Here is a 20,984-nt window from a genome sequence, read left to right on the forward strand (position 1 = left end):
TTAAATAACCCAATCATGTATTCTTTAGTAAATATTCGAGGTGGTAACTAATTTAATGAACTTTTAGTAGATTCATCAATTTTGTAAATTATGGCATTGGTTCTATTTAAGATGACATTAATAAATTATAATGCCTTCTAGTTGTGCAAAATAAACGGATATCCGATAGAGATTAATTATACAAACATTTTATTGTAGCAAATAACCATGCGTAAAGTAAAACTCTGCTATCTAAACTGACCATTGTAAAATTAAGCGAAAACAGTCGAATGAGGTCAATCTAGTTCTTAGTTTATGTTGTTAAGTAGTACAATCTTAGTTTGTTCATTTTAATACAAAATTAGCAAAGTCTTAATCCTGGGTGGAAGAGTAGAAACTTTTCAACTGTTTTTTATATTTCTAAATATGCATATTTCAAATAGCGTATTTTTTCACTGCAAGAGTAGGATCTTGATGCTTTATCATTTATTAATTAGGTGGTTCGTGGTAAGGCTATACAAGCAAATAAGAAAGCTAGCAGGGTTTTAAATATATTTATTCTATAGAATAAAGACCTTTTGTACCTTATTAATAGCGCTTTCAATGGGATGTTATCAGTATGATATTATTCGTGCTGATATTAGCCTCTCAGTCAACTTCGTTTCATATCAGTCTACATCCTCTTATCTTGTGTAGGTTCATATGATCAGAAATGAACACTAGTGGGAATACACGCTTCAGTGGTTTTAATTTGGAAATAAATCTCTACGTATACTTAAATCTTTAGTGTGCTGTATCATAGTCTTTAGAGAGAAATTGATCAGATGTATTCGTAGAGCATTAAAAGAAGATCCAATTTTTAAACCACTTTGGGATAAAATTTGTTTGATTAACATAGCCATGAATTACTAAAGGAAGACCTAGACCTTCTTCAAATAGTTCATGCTGTAGCTGGGTACTACAAATAGCTACGATATCATATTAGCATAATAGTGAATAACAATGAGTCATGATTTCCCTGTGATTATTTTTTTATCTTTTAGTTCGTAAAATTTAATAGATTATTTACTGCGATATTTCGACAGGAAATAGTTACCAGTGAATTATTGGCAAATACAGAAATATTTAGAGAATGTTATTTTGGGTGCCACTACGCCAATCATCTTAACAAAGAAAGCAATAACGTTATGCATAATCGTAATTATAGTGAACGAGTTCTCTATAAATTAAAAATTCCAGAGCACAAAACCAATCACATCGAACATAGTAGTGGTTATGATAAAGAGGGATCTCATACATCGAAAGCTCCAGATCAAATAAAGTGGTTACACTTTGTGATATAGCTCTCGTGTAGCAGCAATTTTAATTGCGCTATATTTAATCTCTTAATATCGAGAAATTGTCAAGAAATCTATATTATTTGTACTATACTGTTTATATATGACGTGCTATTTTGTTGAACTGTTTGACAGTTTAGGATCTAACTACTGACAGTTATGCAGTTAGCACTAAAGTAGATAGATGCTTAACAAACTCTAGATTGTCTAAACTGGAAAATTCTCTTTATTCAAATTAATGTATCTATAGGAATAGCTAAGTAGGCAGTACTTACGTATCATTACTCATACAGCATGAAATTTCTTTACAGATAAAGCAATCACTAAATTCGCATGATTAGGAACGAACATGGCTAATTGCGATACTTGGATATTTGTTACATTAGCGAAATCGGCAACTCTGGCATCAGTATAATTCATTTTTTTCACCTCTTTTAAAGATGATGCACTCGTAGAGGCACTTTTAACTCAATTCTAATTCTTTTGGTGGTCGAAATTCTAGAGACATCTTTATTTACAGTTAAAATATGACTATCAATGACTAAAATATATAGTTCTATCATATCTATTTAGTGGCTACACAACAGTACTAGTAAGTTATGCAGTCTGGCTCTTGAATTGATTTTAGAATCAATTATGCAGACGACAGAGCAACAGCTTAATATTAAGGTAATTACACAATCACAATTAGTATTGAATCTATCATGCAGTAGCCATCATTTCATAATAAATATTCGATAGGAATCAATAACATGTAGACTAACATATTTATACTTTGTAGTTTGTACATAAATTAAAAATTTAATTGTTGCGAATTGTCATGGAAATGCACTACTATACGTTATTTTTAGATTGTGGAGTACACTGTACACAGAATTTATATTACAGTCAGATATTTAAACTAGTCAAAAATTCAATTTTCTTTAGAACTGAACCTTTTTTCACTTTATATTTAAATGTTTTATTATCCATTGCAATAAATATTAGATGGAATTTATTAATTCGCATAATACTGTACTTTTAGGCCAGGTAATAAATGATATTGTAATAATACGTAGTCTTCTTTGATTCGTATTTTGAAAAGAAATAGTAACATCAAAGATGTCAGATAAATTTTCACTGTTGATTGCGTCAAATTGGCTGCTAATGGTAACTAAATTCTACTTCATGTCTTAATCTTTGGTAAATTTGCTAAATTTTGTAAGATTAAGCTATCTCAATCATTTGTCAGGACATTATTATTTCTAGTATCCTTTATGCAGTATCGCAGATGAGATAAGAATCGCATCGGTGAAATCTACATACGTTGTATTTATTGCAAAAATTATTATTACGAATCTCGAGTGCGCTTATAACTGTCAAATCCATGATCGCTTGATCGTTATTTTACTCTACGGTAGAAGTGTCAAAATTCTTTAAATCGACGCAATAATAAAATCAAGATTGCTGTCATATAGTTATCTACACATATTTTAAAGCAAAAAATGAAATTGCCAATGTTTTACTACTTTAATTAACCACAATCACGAGCTATAGCAATGTTTTCCTTTACCGTATGACATAGCTCTTCTGTTAATCAAGATTTAATTTCTTTTATTCTATAGCAACGTCTAAGTGAGAAAAGGCACCAGGTAATTACTGTTATAAGTGTTACGGAATATTTTCATATTTCTACACGTATGCTACCCTTATCAGAGTGATTAAAACTGTCGCGATAATTCATTAATGGGCATTCGAATAAAACTGAATTAAGTTAGTACAGCAATCGCTTTTGTTTATTTGCTGTTACAATTTTATAAATTGTCTATATACAGCTTAAGAAACGGATTTATGATGAAAACGATCGATTAAATATAGTACAGGAGTGTTAGCACATTAGCTAGGAGATTCAATAAATTTTGGTGCTTTAACTACGGTATGATTTATAATTACTTTTTCATCTTTTATTATATTTGATCATTTCCACATCGTAGTAATTTTCCCTCAACTGTATGAATCCTATTTGATTAATATACAATAACGGGAAAAATTAAGACTTTAAGTCAAAAAATTTTTAGCAACTATTTATCTTCATCTTGAAGTCTAAAGGTCTTTTCTATTATTATAATTTTGATGATAACTTTTACCTATTGATATTTAATAATACCTAGAATACATTTTATTATTAAAAAATAATCATCATGATAATAATGATATACAAGTAATTAAAGAATAATGAAAAATTTTCGAAAATTAGATAAATAATATCGGTTATATCGTAACTTTAGATTAATATAAATTACATCAACCGATTTCTAATGATTAATCATTTTCAACTTTTTTTACGAATCAATGACGATCTAGAGTATAGAACAATGCAGGTATACCTTTATTAAAATTACCGGAATTTAGCACCTAAATAAAATGAAATAAATTTTAACTTTATAGAATTATATTAATTTCTCTTCATTTCAAAGCTATAAAACTTCGGAAGAAATAGCCTTGATCCATTTACATCTCACCCTTGTATAATAAACCAACTTTATTTGTTCTCTAAAGTAAATGTAATGGTTAAAAAATAAGTCCATTGCTGAATTTATCTATTCTTTCTACAACTGTGCATAATTGATTAATAGGATAGACCTTATTGTCTACAATAAACTGGGGAGACTAACAAATTATAATTCACAAAAAACATTAATGTATGGATGTTAGGATTTAGAAAACTACAGATGTAGATCTCAGGCCTTTTCCTGGTGTTTTCTTATCGTTATAATAATCGAGCTAATTTATTGCTTAAGGAGTATAATAGTTTAAAACGACTTCTTCTTTAGACTACTTTATTCCTATCGTTAGTAGAAAAATGTAGCATACATAAATCGCACGTTAGTAATAACACCGGTAAAAGTATTTCGATCACGCACGATGGTAAGTGATAATTTTTCTCGATGTATTGTTCAATCATGTAACAAAGTAGTAAAAATAATAAAAATAATCAATGTTACGGTATATTGTATAGTATATTTTAATGCTCCTTTGAGAACTAATCAACCTTGGTTAAAGCTGGTTACTATTTATGAAGCTGATATAGAACAGAGTCAGCAGACTAATTAGTAGTTCTAAGGGAATAAGATCGTGATTCAATTTGAATTACTATTTAATATTTAATTATGTTTCTAATTATATCACAAAATACCAGATGGTATAAATTAAAATATGGTTAGGTGATCGAATAATTTTATGTTAAAGCTATTATTGAATGTAAAAAACAATCGAATAGAAAAGAGTTGAATTTAAATATTTATAGGTCTTCCTGTATGCTAATATAATTGACTGCTCGACTATGCTTGTACTTATTCTTAGTAATATTACTTATAAAAAATCAAAAAATTAACATTCAAATAATACTATGTCAATACATTAATATTTTTATATATTTGATGAAACTTTATTCCTGTGTAATTCTAAAGTTTACTTGCTATCAACATTCTATGATAGGGTAACCATCAATTGTAACGTACATTTTCATTGTATTGGTAGCGATCAATTAATAATTAAACCTCAAATGGTACGAGTGCTACGCTATTTTAACAATTTAAGACAATATAGTATGGACTAATTAATATAATTTACAAGTCCATTTATTTTTAAATTGTCCATTCCTTGCCGATTTGCATCGATAAGATTACGACTTAGATAACAATTAAGAACATCAATATAAGGCCTTTTTAGCCAAATTATTATTGTAAATTACTTTTAGATAGAAAATAATTCGATTTTCTCTACCTTTTTTGCAAAAACATCATAATTAATAATTATATATATACGGTCACGTTCATATATACACAAATAGAATATTCTGTCGTACAAACCGTAATCCGGTATTAATTCTTACCATTCTAATGTATGCGTATACTTGAGTTGCAAAATAGTTTTACATTATAATGTATACAAGAATTTACTCTCAGACTAGGATAATTAATTAAGAAAATTAAAATAAGCTCTATATTCTCACATCTATTTCCGCTCTAGTCGTCAATCAAATAAAACAGTTTGTTATCTTTTATTGATGATATTAAGGTCAAGAACTAGATAATGAATGATTTTCTCTAAAAGTCATGACATAGCTTAACAATATAGCGACTAACTTGTTTGTTAGGTTAAGAACTTTGTCTCCATTAACGTTGTTTTTGACTGTAATAATTTTAGATTAGTCTAGAGGTCAGTCAAATAGTAATTTCTGGCCTTGTCGGTATTGTATACTGCACACTAGAGGTCCGTCATATGCCATTTTTTCTGACTCTAATCTGGTCTAAAATATTTACATCAATTCCGCAATCCGAGCCGTTCATGACTAAGAAGCTAGGATTACCGTTTTGAATTTTTATCCGAATGACCTGTTAACAAATCGTAGCTATATTTAGCCCTTACAGAAAAGCAATATTGTTGTCATTACTCTATACAAATATGATTGTGACATCCGTAGCTCAGGATATTTGAAAAGTACAACGTTGCTATGTGATAAACGAATTGATCGCAATACTTTCAAAGTGCAACATCTGTTTATATATGCGATGCAATACAACAGTATACAATTATTTTTCTACAGAATATAAGTGGTATCATTAATTATTGCTTTCTCTGTTATATAACACCTGCATTTAGTTTGTTATCTATCGTGCCGTGGAGACGTTAAGTTCTCTAGTCTATTTTATGCTGTAGTTTAATTCACTCACATAAACCAGGCCTTGGTGAACTCACTTAGAAGTATTTCTTTGCATAAATTATTACTAGCCTTTTATATCCATTTTACCCGTCTTCATTACACTGTTATTCAAAGAGGGCAAAAACTGTTGACAAAGAGCTCTTAAAATACGACATACATGTTTTTATACTAAATACAAAATTGTTCAATCTGTATAAAATGTAAGAGAAAATAGAAAATTGCCGAGTCATTCTTAGCTTTTACTTCGATAGGCCTAAAAAGTGCAATAAATACGCGTTGATCAGGTTCATTGCGTTACTATAAAATAGCTATGCCGCCCCTATAGCTACAATTATATAAATTGTACGCTGTTCTGTGATTTACAGTACACAAATTTCACGGACATATTACCTACATCAGCACCGTTCATTATCAAATGTTTTACTACTTTTAGAGTCAGGCAAACACAACACGACATATTTATATCAAATTCTTGAATTTCAGTAACTTTGCAAAATGAGGATGTTTTGTACTTGACAGTACTGTATTCACTGCAATTGTGCAATATCCAATAGTTTATCTACGGCATAGTATTGCATAGCCCCATTGAGCTACAAACAAATATTAATTTCTACTGCCTATGCAAATGTAGATAGCAAGCTAATAAAAAAGAAAACTACTTTTGAATATGATTTTGCGCATCGATACTCTATAGAATTATAATTACGTTGACTCTAGATATGTGCCTGACGAATGGCTGATGAATGTTTGCACGACGGTAGCATCGTATGATCTGATCGTTGCAGTAGTTAAATAAAATGGATCACCTAGTTATTTTCATGTTGTTTACGTTATCTTATCCTATCCAGTGCGTTTGTGCTAAGTTAGTTTCTTCTATTGCTGTTGAAGCTATGTTTTAAAGTTCCTCTGTCTTGATTTCCTCTTGCAATATTACAGCGTTTCTGTGTATTGAGTTGATGCAGCTAATTGAGGTCTGACCATCTTGCTCTTCCTGTAATCTCTGACAAGAGTGCAGCCTGGCCTTACATTATGCATGTCTATGTATACATATACTGTATCTTGGTATATATGTACACGTATATATATATTCATATGTATAAGCGGCGTATACATAATGTACACATACGTATTGGTTGTAAAATTGTGCAACGTATCCAAAAGCTTTTAAATGGCTTCAACTGAAATTAACTAAATGCCATTAAATCAAGTTAAAGTTTATACCAGCCGAGAAATTAAGTATTGCTCTACAAGTAAAATAATATAGAACAAATTCTTGGCCAGATTTGCATTTCTATTACTATATTGTTAATGTCGAAGCTAGGGATTGGAAGCCCATTACACTATAGAATCAACCATAGTGATTAGAACTGAATAATCTGATATCAAGTCCCCGTGTTCTACCATTCTATAGTAAGTGCAGGTTGCAGCTTGTGCCATGTGATTATCTGAGGTATATTTTATATAGCTTGTACTTTATGCGTTAGCTTACGTACGCGCACATTATAGTCGATAGGGAACGAGTGAATACTAATGACAGAGCTAAATACGACATCATACTGTCTCCGTATAGCAATTGCCACTGACTTTATTTATTTATTTTAGTTTTTTGTCATTTTAATGACACGCATAGTATTTAAAAAATTTTAAATATGTAATACTAGATCAGTTTCTATGAAATGTATTTTAAGTTATTTAATTAAAATTAGACTATGTTAAACATATTTACTTTAAAGATTGAATACACCAATAGTTATGAAATTTCCTTAGTATAGTGTAGTAACTGTTAATCAAGACTTATCATTGACAGACTTGCGGTTATCAATTTATAGTCTGGTGCAGTGAGACTCCTTGCCGCTAATTCATTCAAATTAGACCATGTTAAAGATGTTTATTTTAAAGATTGAATATGTTAACAGTTGTGAAATTCCTCAGTCTAGTGTAGTAACTGTTCGTCAAGACACATCATTCACAAACACGCGCTTATCAATTTATAGTCTGACGCGGTAAGGTTCCTAGTCGCTTAACTATGATTCGACAATGTTGAACTATAGACTACTAGATTTATCTAGTAGTTCATGGTGAAACATATTTTATTTTTTAAGATTGAATGCGTTAATAGTTGTGAAATTTTCTTCGTACAGTATAGCGTAATAACCGTTAGTCAAGACCCGTCATTGACAGACACGCGGATTATGAATTTATAGTTTTGCACGTGAAGTTCCTAGTTACTTCATTAAAATTAGACTATGTTTAATCGTGGACTACTAGATATAACTAGATATAGCTAGATAAATCTAGTAGACCATGGTTCAACATTTTATTTTGAAGATTGAATGCGTCGATCGTTGTGCCGTTCGCTTAGTATAGTGTAGCAAACACTTGATGCACGCTAGTATTAAAGTTAGACAATCGGAACTGGAAATAAAAGCGTACTACACAACAGAACAATCGCTTTCTCCACAAGACTGTAAAGCGCAAGCGCGTCCAAACTTTGCGGACGCCCTCACCAAAGTCACCATACAGTACAGAAATACTGTACTGTACAGTACAGTACAGTACTCCAGTGCAGGGCTACAATACTGTACACTGTGCAGTATATACTGTAGTCGACCGTCATTAGCTGCATGATGACAGTGATATACAACAGTGGTTTCTATGGATTTCAGCGCTGAACAAAATACTTGCTATGATCGACAGTTGATCACTATTTTAAGCTGCTGACTACCACTGAGGAATGAAGATAATATGAGTCATATAATCAATCAAATACGTCATGTTGTCGTTGTTATTCTATTTCAAATTCAAGTTCAAGTTATAAGTTATTAGAATGACAACATTGCCAATGTTGGATCTATCTATCTATACTGTGGATTAACCATGACGCCAGTTATAGATTTATTCCTCTTTGTAGCCTACTGTAGAGTGGAATTTGTTTTGTATGCAAAACAGTAATACGTATGATACAGTCAATGTGTAGTGAATGAATATCAATAACGATTGCTACATTTGTAGTACAACTTGAACAAGATTGTACTCTTCCCCTCTCTGTTGTTCATAAAGTGTAGCTTATAAATGATTGATGGTATATCCTCATCATCAATACCGTAATTAAGCCTGCAATTTTTCTCTTTCATAGTAAAACACTCTCCTGACTCATAAATCAACTGCAGAACGAAAACACCAAACATAGTCCAAAACAAGACGCTATTTAGAAGTGAAACTGGTTTGGATATAAACAATCTTTTTCTCTAACGTCATGGCCTTTAGCGGTCGCTGATTGGCTAATCGATCAAACCAGAACATAGATTGATGCGTCATCGGCTTTCCAGTTCTAGTGTTGTCGCTCTACAGTACTGTACAGCAATAACAGGCTCAGGCGAATACAGTACAGTACTGTACATTGTACTGTGCACTGTACACGGTACACTCTGGCCTATTTTCAGATTGGTGGATTAGTCAGTACGTTGAGCCGGTTGAGGCACCGGTTGTCGACCATTGATACAAGCGTACAGCGCCCACCACGAGTCCTATATTGGATACAGTCTTTCTTAATACAAACTGCCATTGGTCATTGCTAGTTACAACAGTATATATAGAACGTATGAAACTTTTTTTATTTATGTATAGGACTAACCAATGCCAGTGAAAACATTCACGTCAAAGAGTGTTTTTTCTTTTTATTTTTGGAGGGGGTTATTGCTGTAATATAAAGCTATCATTCCATTCTTTAAACATCACCATCTGTATTCAATTCGTAAGGACAGCTTGGGAGGAAATTTGCCTACGATAGAAATCGACTTTGATCTTGTAAAAGTATAGCGGAAAACTCACTTGGCTCTCGCAATGTATCGACTCAGTCGTTACGCTCGTTTGACTACAGCCTTGGTATCGTCGAGTAGAGGCATCGTTCATCAAGGTCGACGAAGATGCGCTACAGAATTGTCAGTGGAAATGCAATCGGATTCGGCTGAGAGTAGAAATGCAATGGTGGATGCTGGTAAAAAGGGCACTATATATCAATCAGTTCTACCTGCAAGTGATTCCTTTATCAGACGCCATATCGGTCCAGGACCACAGGAACAAGCTGCTATGTTACAAGAATTAGGCTTACAGGTAAAAAGCGTACACAACGAGTTGTTATCTTGACTGTATTCAACAGCATAGTCTACTGTTTGTCCATGTTATTTTCACCTTGCAACGGCTCAAAAGGACAAGCACTAAATCAACTCTTGGATACCTTTTCCATCACTGGATACGCACTAACATGAGAAGTCTGTATAAAAAATTACTCCAGCCACTACCATGAACTGTCGTCGAATAAGATAACCCTATTGTCAATGAATACAACTAGCACTCCACTATGGACAGTCAACTACAGTAAACATCATCATCATCATCAATCAATGACTTTGTCCAACTGAAACCGAGCACTCTATTGACTGACAAGAAGTAAAACTTGATCCAACTAATGCAATCCCATCTTAAGCATACGTAGTCAGGAAATGACTTTGATTGCACTACTATTGTAAGCAATTATCTTCTATTAGAAATAATGGCTGGTCAGCTACTGCACTTTACTTTCCAGGAGTCAGGAAATTAGCCACTTTTATGGTAATGGTAGTCCAAGGTTTCGTAACCGAGGTCAACTACCATGATTTTATGGGTATTTCTATCAATCCAAAAACTGCGATCACTGTAGCCCATTTCATTACTCTTTAATCGTGCAAAAGATGCCTGATGTATTGGATACAGCAATTTCATCTTACAATATCCCATTTCGATATGAAATTTGACACATTTAATAGCATTAGATTACTAAATGATAATAATTTTATTAGTCATGATGCAGTAGACTCACAATTGGATCTTTCTGTAGTCAATTGAGGAACTAATTGACCTGTCCGTGCCGGAAAATATCCGTATAAATCATCAGTTGAATTTACAAGAGCCTTACGGTGAGTACCACAATGGATTGTATCGAAATTTTAGAAATGTCATAGCACTTATCAACCGCTGTATAGTAATTCAACTTTTCATTTGGATAACCTCAATGAATACCACCATTTATCCTACATGAGTCATGCATGAATGCTTACACAGTTGTGACTGAAATAAATGCCATAGTTTCTTTTGTAATTGTACTACTGTCAATCTGATAACATCTATTACTGCATGCATTTGAACTTCTTACTATAACAGGTATTATTCAACAACACTATTGACACTTCTACACATATTGCATCTATATCACCAGATGAACGCAAGCTTTCCCTTAGAATTCAAAAAATTGCAGAAGAAAATAGAATTTTCCGATCCTATATTGGTATGGGCTATGCCGATTGTGTCGTTCCTAAGTGTATTAGAAGAGGTCTCTTTGAAAATGCTGGATGGTAAGTGCTAAAAATGACGTACAAGCTGAATAGGTAGCAGCCAACTCAATACCTAACTCGAAAGTATTCTTGCCAGGAATACTATCACTGTAATACTCTTAACTTATTTTATAGAAGTACATATACAGTAGAAGTAGCCATCGAGAATATACAGTAAATACTGACCCTATGCATAAACTTTTATCAGTCGTGTACTTTAAAATTGAATTGAACGAACTTGGCGATAATGCAAGCTCAGCGTTACTAATGTAGTGAGTCATCATCTGAAGCTACAAAATTGAATTTTCCAAATTATAATTCCAAGCTTGGATTGATTTCTGTCTCGCAAACAAAAATTGATCAATTTCTTTAATAAGCTAGTTATCCTAGGCAAATTAAAATTTTACGGTTATATTAGGCGTATTTCTTCGATATCCTCCCTGCATAAACAATACAAGAGTAGGCTGACGTACAGTACTACAAACCTTCCTTACGTATTAACGTATTAATCTGCTATGATTCTGATAAAATTCTAAATTTAGTGTTTATGTGCTGAATAATGCTGCGCTGTTTAATTTACTTAATCAAGCGTACAACGCTATGCAAATGTTCGAGAACGGCTAGCGGTCAGCATTCTTAAACACTGTCACTTCGTATTCTCTGTGTTATAGTATCGCTTTTATTGGATCTTTAGCACTTTGTTCTAAATTCTAGTCATTAACTATAATTTCGAAGTACTAATGATAAGAACGTAACGTGCATTCCATGCTATACGTATTGCACCATTGCAAGGCATCAGAAGTATTTTTACCATTCAATTCTTTTAAAGAATGATATCTAGCGTGAATCTCTACAAGTATTACAAAATTGCTCTGATATAACATTCTACTATCTGTGTGGTAGGCGATTCTTGATTCATACCAACATAGTTGGCTTTTAAATTTGAAGTCTTTTTCACACTTTGATCGCAACTTTAGTACCGTGCTGGTAGCTCATATTGACCCCATTAGTGTAGACGATTTTTTATACTTTTTTTTCGACTTTCCTAGCAGTACTCATGACACCACAATTTTCGTATTACCCATACGATATTCTCAATCACTAAATTTATGGCATCATTAGTGATACATAGTTACTAAACCTACAGTATTCCTATTGGCATCAGTTACAAGTATGATTCCCTTCACTTTATGCTAGACCACGACCAATCATGCTCATCAATACTATTGTGAGTAGAGATACACGTATTGGTATGCTTATAACATTTGATTTGCATGCTTCAAATTATATTTTAAAATTTTTAATTAGGTACTGACAATAATTCTGCTAACATGATGCACAAAAATAATATTTGTTCTTGTCCTTACGACTTTATACAGTAAATCTTTCAACTATTGATTTAGGATTACCCAATATACACCATACCAGCCGGAAATCTCGCAGGGCAGACTAGAAAGTTTATTAAATTATCAAACTATGGTTTCGGATTTAACGGGATTGCCAATGGCTAATTCATCATTACTGGATGAAGGTACAGCTGCAGCGGAAGCTATGTCTTTGTGTTTTCGGTAAGAGCTATTCATCATAGGATGCCTTACTTTATTTCTTGGCACATTATATTTTAGATATGTCGTGCATGTATAGAAGAAAGTTATTAATACCCTTGTCCATAAATCGTTTCTATTCAAATTTTACCAAATTTACAGTACAGAAATATACTACTGCAGGTTATATTTAGTAGCTTACATCAGTTTACACTACACTACAGATAAGCATCGGATATTTTACGGTACATAGTACTGATATAACTTTTAATCTGCTGTTCATCATATGCAGTGCATAAAGCAGCACATTAGAGCAATGTAGCAAATAATTAGTCCTAATATTCAGACTTCCTTAGGTTTTCAGTTTTCGAACTTGAACCAATACGTATTCATTAATTATATATTGTACCAAGTACATGCATATGTACCATATAGTACCTAGGATTAAATTCATGTTGAAATGCGGGGCAAATAGAAGATACTCAAAAGTATTAGACGCTACTCAGCTAGTATAGCCTTCTTAAAAAAGAAATTTATACAAGCTAGGGTTGATGTCATGTAAATGAGTGAATTACTAAACGCTTATATTTTGTAATCCGAATGTTATGTTCAGTTTTTCTAGCATTCAGTAAGTGCAGTAGGAATTATTATTTAAATAATCTGTGCAACGATAGTACTATAGCTATCGAGATTCTTAAAGATCCAATAACATTTAAATATATTATCATAAACATCTAATGTACAAATTTAATGATCCATAATTAAGTACTCAACGACCGACAATTTACACTCGGTATGTTTACATTGAGCACACTGATCTCTAGTACACCTCGATATGCACTGCTGTTGTAGCCTATATGGGGACTAAATTAACTCCAATGCTGAGGTATTCGGTGTACTTACGGTGAAGTTCCGCTGATTCAATATTACTGTAACACAAGTTCAGCCAAAAAAAACGTTAGGGGGCTACCCTAGCTTCACATAACCGTTCCTAATCAGGAGGCTCGCTAGATATCTCCCAATCGTTTCCGCTTTACTATGCATAGGGTTGGACCCTATACAAACTGTATCAGCCGTATCTACGCATTTATAAGGTAGTCAATTATGAATTACTCCAATTATGGGATACCGATGACGTCATCGATACAGATGGACATAAGCTTGGAAAGGGCAGCTTCTACCTTTAGTACAGTAGTCCCTGGTTACAGTATATGAATATTACTGCAAAGCCAGATTTACGGTCTTACCACGGCATGAGTATACCTTACATTGACTTTTGAGTAGCGACATAGAATGCAATGATGGAAAAATCTGGAGTTATGAATAGCTAGGCTTACAGTGATATCAAGCACGCCACTCGGTAAAGGGTAAATTGACTAAATTCTGTTCACTTAATCCCCTTTGCGTATATTATTTCATAAATAAATGCCGATACCATTCCGTAATAGCCGCGATATATTCACACTATGGGCAGTAAATAGAAATACTATACTGGAGACTTAACAATTAATATATAACTTAAATTTTTAAACACTATTATCGTTATAGGCATTTTATCAGAGATAAACATAAGAACAAATTCTTAGTGGATGAACAATGCCATCCTCAAACTATTGCTGTGGTCAAGACACGAGCTAGGTTAAGAGAATGGAAATTGACATATTTGCTTTTTCGCTATTGTTTACTATAGTTATTAAGAGATTAATTTATTGCTTGCTTTATTATAGCCCTGTTAACGCGAAAGTAATTGTTGGTCCTTATAAAGACTTCGATTTTACTGGCGGTGACGTAGCTGGGGTACTTATTCAGTACCCTGATACCAATGGCGCTGTGTACGACATTGAACAGTTGATACAAAAGATACATGAGAATGGGGTTTGTAGTAATTAATAATAATGTTACCTAGTGGACAAACTTTCAAAATCCACCAGCTTATACAATTCTTATATGATGAACGGCAGGCATTAGCTGTTTGTGCAACAGATCTTCTTGCTTTAACACTCTTGAAACCACCCGGAGAATTTGGAGCTGACATCTGCATTGGTAACAGTCAGCGATTTGGTGTTCCTCTCGGTAATATTATTTGCTTTGCAATATGTTTAACTATTAGCTTTAATCTTATAGTTAGCTCTTATAATAATGATACTATTTTTACACAAGCTATCTAATAGAAAATATGAAAATTATATTAAAAAGCCTGCTTAAATAGCATATTGTTTTAAAAAGCTCTTGTAAATTTTCATAAAAGTGTTAAATTTCTGTGATGTAAACGTAGGTTACGGAGGCCCTCATGCGGCTTTTTTCGCTACTCGAGCAGATATGGCTAGGTTAATTCCAGGAAGAGTGATTGGAGTTTCTAAGTAAGAAAAATAATATTTTTACGCTTAGATTAAATGACTGTCACTTTCATTTTAAAAGTATTAAAGACTCCTTGCGTCATATTAACAGAGACACTGAAAACAATCCAGCCTTTCGATTGGCATTACAAACTCGCGAACAACATATTAGAAGAGCGAAAGCAACTAGTAATATTTGTACGGCTCAGGTATATAACATAGTGATAATCACTTTAGTAACTAAAATTCATCAATGATCTCTACATTTTACCAATAAATAAATATTGTAAATCTTCTAATTATAAATATCCCTGGTATTGAGAGGCAGTCATCGAGTTGCGTAGGAGTTACTAGCAAAGTGATGGTTTAATCTGTTATTTTCGCATCTCTAATGGCATATAAACTTACTGCAGGCATTATTGGCTAATATGTCAGCTATGTATGCAGTGTATCATGGGCCGAAAGGATTAAAAGAAATAGCTACAAGAGTACACAATGCCGCGTTATTGTTAGCCGAAGGTTAGATTTTAGCAGTTTTAACTTAAGCCGCATTTATCAATTGTATTTGCTATCTCACTAAGTACAGAACCGTTATTTTATACGCTTATTAGCAATTTTCACAATTCGTTTTATAGACTGTTTCAATTATTAACACCATTTGTTACTTGGATATATTCTTACTGTATTGTATTCAAATATAAAATAGAATATTAAGTTTGCATTCGATCAAATGAATTATATCACTAAGGTTAGAACAAATCAAATTACTTTTGACTGTTAGGACTACTTCGGGCTGGTCATCAAATTCCAGTAGAACCATTCTTTGATACTGTAAAGGTAATTTGTAATATGCATATACGCGTATACATATATCACACACAAAAAGTTTCTAATGTACGGTATATGATCGATTTCATTAATGTACCAGTTTCTGTGTTAAAGTTCTCTTAAAAAATTAAATTAAAAATCAGATAACGCTATCCGAGAGGAACTCAACTGAAATTATGAAAAGGGCAACCAAATGTAAATTAAATTTTCGAAAGTTCGATGAGACAACGGTACTTATGCTGAAATACGTACATTTTTATTTCTTATTCACAGTCTCCCTTTCTCCAGATTCAACTTATGTACATAGTATGACATAATTTGGTTTTTAGGTTAGCGTGACTTTAGACGAAACTGTGGACGAAAATGATTTAAATGATTTACTTTGGGTCTTTGGCCTATATTACAACGTTGTATGTATTACAGATTTATGGTAGATATTTTCGCTTTAGGTTATCGCAAGATTATATCTTATATTTTGCAAAGAAAGTAAATATCCTTTTACTGCTGTTCTAATACATATATATCGGATTGACAGGAAACACTAAGCCGTAAGATTGAAGCTGAAGGCAGAAAAGTTATCAGTGATGTTGTTGGCGGTCGGTTTGAAAGAGCTAGCCCATATTTACAACATCCTGTTTTTAACACTTATCACACTGAAACCGACATTGTTAGATACATGAAACATCTTGAGAATAAGGATTTATCTTTAGTTCATTCTATGATTCCCCTGGTACGCTGGAAACATAGTGATACATACTCAGATAGCTTGGTTTTAATTCAATTTTAAATAATCTTGTAGGGTTCCTGCACAATGAAACTTAATGGATCAACCGAATTAGAGGTTAGCATTCTTTTTTAAGCTAGGAATATTCAAACTAACCTGAATTCACAAATCGCTATCTCTAATCTAGCCCTCATCTATGCCTGAATTTTCTGAACTTCATCCTTTTATACCATCGGAACAAGCACAAGGCTACCGTACACTCTTTAAAGAATTAGAAACAGATTTATGTGAAATAACTGGATTCGACAACGTTTGCTTCCAACCTAATAGGTATAGCTTTGATACTTTTAATCATACAAATACTTTAATAAGAAAATTTAAATCTTTAGCTTAAAAGTCTTTGTTAATTACTTCAATATATAGTGGCGCTCAAGGGGAATATACTGGTCTACGAACAATCAAGCAATACTATGAATACCATGGGCAAGGCCATCGAAATGTAAGACGTCATTAATAAAATTAACATGTACGTACTCATGTTATGAAATTATTTGTTCACGGATGCCTTTTGCTATATTTTAGGTCTGCCTAATACCTAAATCTGCCCATGGTACTAATCCAGCTAGTGCAACTATGGCTGGATTGAAAGTTGAGGAAGTTGCTGTTGATCAGAAGACAGGATATATTGATATGCTTGACTTGAAAAAGAAGGTTCAATCAATTAATTTTTTCTCATCATAATTGGTGTTTTGATAAGCTGTCGTATTAAATGAATCATTTATTACTTATCTTCATCTATCTTGTACTGTATTCCGTAATTAGGCTGAAAAATTTAAAGATACACTAATTTCGTTTATGGTAACATATCCTTCTACGTATGGTATCTTCGAGGAGAATATTCGGTAATTTTTAGCTTTAAATGATAATGCATACTTTTTCTGCCTCTTAAATTATTTTTTCTATTGGTTTAAACTTTAGTGAAATGTGTGACTTAATTCATGACTTTGGGGGCCAGGTATACATGGATGGTGCAAATATGAACGCACAAGTTGGTATATGCCGCCCGGGAGACTTTGGAGCTGATGTTTCCCATCTTAACTTACATAAGACATTTTGCATTCCTCATGGCGGTGGTGGTCCAGGAATGGGTCCAATTGGAGTGTATGTAAAATTCTTTTTTTTTAAGTTGAACGATAGGTATTAGCATTAGTTGTAATCTTGAATTTGATCTTCAGGAAACGACATCTTACACCGTTTTTACCAACCCATCCAATTACTCCTCCCGCTACTGAAGGAGAGTTACACCCTTTTGGAGTGATCTCATCATCAGCATGGGGATCTTCTGCGATCTTACCTATATCGTGGGCTTATATTAAATTAATGGGTCGTAAAGGATTAAAGCATGCATCGGAGGTACAGTACTATAATGTGCTATGTTTGACATAATAAATTATAACTTATCGCATTCTTGTCGTGTACAACATAGATTGCTATCCTAAACGCTAATTATATGGCGAAAAGATTAAGTAAATACTACAACTTGCAGTTTACAGGCGAAAATGGTAAATAACCGACTGACCTTATATTCTCTTACTACAGTATTGCATCGCTATACAATATAAATATTTGATATTGATCTTATTTAAAGGTTACGTAGCACATGAATTCATACTTGATGTAACACCATTCAAAAGTGTAAAAATCGAAGCTATAGATATCGCTAAACGACTACAAGATTATGGTATAAAATTGTATTGACTATTTGAGTAATGATTAGCGGAATTGACTATGCTTGCTAACAGAAATTATCATCAATATCGTCAATTTTACGTAATTAGGTTTTCATGCTCCTACAATGTCATGGCCTGTAGTAGGCGCTTTAATGATCGAACCTACCGAATGTGAAAGTAAAATGGAAATGGATCGATATTGCGATGCCCTCATTCGTAAGTCGTTAGTAGCTTTGCATTCTTATTAAAATACTTAAAATGCTATTTATTTACGTCGTCAATGAATTGTGCGTATGCTCAGAAATTCGACAAGAAATAATGAACATTGAGGAGGGAAAAATGGATCCAGTTGTAAATCCATTGAAGGTCAGTACTTACATTCTTGCTGGTCGATTGATTGATTTACTTTGCAACATTCTGTATCATACTAAAGTGTTTTACACGAATAACAGATGGCACCACATACGCAGCAAATTGTATCATCCAGTAACTGGAATCGGCCATACTCAAGGGAGCAGGCAGTTTATCCAGCTGTAAGTTTATGGGTGTTTAAATTATATTGCTACATTAGCAGAAATCTTTTTTGTAAAATTATGTAAAAGCTACTCAGGTTTAGTGATTTAAAAAATCTCTTGTTTGCAATCAATGTGAAAAGCTTTCATAAGCGACATAAGTTAAACTGAATCTTTATTCATTATATCTGACTCTATTAGCCGTGGTTGCGGTATAAAAAGTTCTGGCCCTCGTGCGCTCGAGTAAATGATGAATATGGTGATCGCAACTTAGTATGTACATGCCCTCCAATGGATTCATATGAATCTAAAGCGCCTGAAGTTATCGCAGATAAAGCGAAAATGACTGCTTAAGTTAATAAATATTGATAATGCGCGATATTTTGAGTGAATCGTATCTGATGATTTACAATCAAAATTTCATAAAAATTGAGCAAATAAGTCCGCAGATAGCGATTTAAATACTGAACATACTTCAAACAATCTCATGTATTTATTTGCTTAAAATTTTAAATGGTGTTATGTATCGAATCTTTTGTTTATGACGTTTTGATAATTATGTTAGTACAATATTAGCCAACCAATTTGATTTCTAATTTAACTGGATATACTAAATTCCCTTGCGCACGGAATATAGACTTTTTCGGTAGATCTGTATTTATACCAATTTGCTTAAAAGTAAAAAATCCTGCTCAAAACTTGAATATTTAAACCCATTCTTTGCCTCCATTTGAAAATTCGTTTCTTTGAATATAATTAACGATATAGGCTGGCTCAGTTTTTAATGAGCCATGAAATTTAAATGGTCCGATCCAATTTTCTTTATACTACTGATAATGGTATATTTTGAATATAAATGACTATGCAAGATTAATGCAAACTATACTAATAAAATGTCAGTTCAGTGATATCTGTAATCAATGCTTTTGTTGCAACTTGTACGAATCTTTTACAGGCATGAGTTTCTTTACATTATTTTAATCTAAACATATTATGTTTTCGTTATACTTATCTATGAACACATTTAGATAAGAGATTGATAGATGGCAAATACTATTGTAAGTTAAGGCATACGACGTACAAGTGTTTACTCAATATAATTCGGAACTAATGCTGTGATCCCAACGCTTATGACGTTAAAAGATACTTCTCACTCATGAATTAAAGTTAAAACTTATCGCAACAAGCTGGTGCGATTTTCCTACACTATAGCTGTAACAAATCTATTCAATTACTAAATTCTCTAAAAATATAAAGAAATCAAATTAAAATAAAGGACTATTAACAAGTTTATAGAAAATATGGACGATACACTTTAGCAGTTTAGATCATTTATGATGCTCACTTTTAGGTATGAGTAGATCTAAGGTTGCATTAAGCCCGTATGAATAACTTAATACTGAGGATATGTTATACATAAATATCTGCGGGTCTTTACAGGTTAAAAATGTGGAACAGACGATGCAGTATCGATAAATATAATTGACTATTACAGTTGTAGCAATAAAGTAAAAAGACCATTGTTAATCATTTACCTGTAATTAACTTAATATTCTAATTAAATTGAAACATTTCATAGGTTGTAAGCGATTGAGTCTTTAATAGATCCGAAGAAGTGATTATTACTAATTGCTTGGTAATTCATAATCATAAACTCTTTAAGTTTGCTATACTAAGATTCAAGAATACAGTATACGATACCAATGCTGGCTTACTAAAGATTGTAGGGAAGTACAGATGCACATACCGCTTTCATTTTACAACTATTCAGTATATTACATCCATTCATATCTATACTCAAACAATCGATGTTACAAGAAGACCTTTTTCTAATCTAAAATATAATATGTAGTAGTATATCAATACTCTCAAGTTTGCTATACTAAGATCCAAGAATATACGATACTAATGCTGGCTTAC

The 20,984-nt window shown here is 32.7% G+C and overlaps 1 protein-coding gene across 1 annotated transcript; it reads left to right on the top strand.

Moving 5' to 3' along the window:
- Positions 1 to 10,005: 10,005 nt before the first annotated feature.
- Positions 10,006 to 19,418, top strand: TRIADDRAFT_27926 (uncharacterized protein; the record flags this gene model as incomplete). The annotated part of the gene is made up of 27 exons (XM_002114034.1): positions 10,006 to 10,134; positions 10,898 to 10,976; positions 11,276 to 11,411; positions 12,794 to 12,958; positions 14,495 to 14,613; positions 14,700 to 14,809; positions 14,896 to 15,007; positions 15,210 to 15,294; positions 15,383 to 15,479; positions 15,684 to 15,789; positions 16,052 to 16,131; positions 16,257 to 16,328; positions 16,428 to 16,508; positions 16,634 to 16,828; positions 16,898 to 16,939; positions 17,010 to 17,152; positions 17,246 to 17,321; positions 17,405 to 17,533; positions 17,645 to 17,724; positions 17,801 to 17,983; positions 18,058 to 18,235; positions 18,309 to 18,384; positions 18,471 to 18,563; positions 18,661 to 18,768; positions 18,854 to 18,918; positions 19,005 to 19,085; positions 19,266 to 19,418. The coding sequence occupies 27 exons, from the start codon at positions 10,006 to 10,008 to the stop codon at positions 19,416 to 19,418; spliced, it is 2,973 nt and encodes a 990-aa protein (XP_002114070.1).
- Between the last annotated feature and the right edge of the window lie 1,566 nt (positions 19,419 to 20,984).

Source organism: Trichoplax adhaerens, genomic scaffold (assembly GCF_000150275.1).
Source record: "Trichoplax adhaerens TRIADscaffold_7 genomic scaffold, whole genome shotgun sequence".
NCBI lineage: Eukaryota > Metazoa > Placozoa > Uniplacotomia > Trichoplacea > Trichoplacidae > Trichoplax > Trichoplax adhaerens.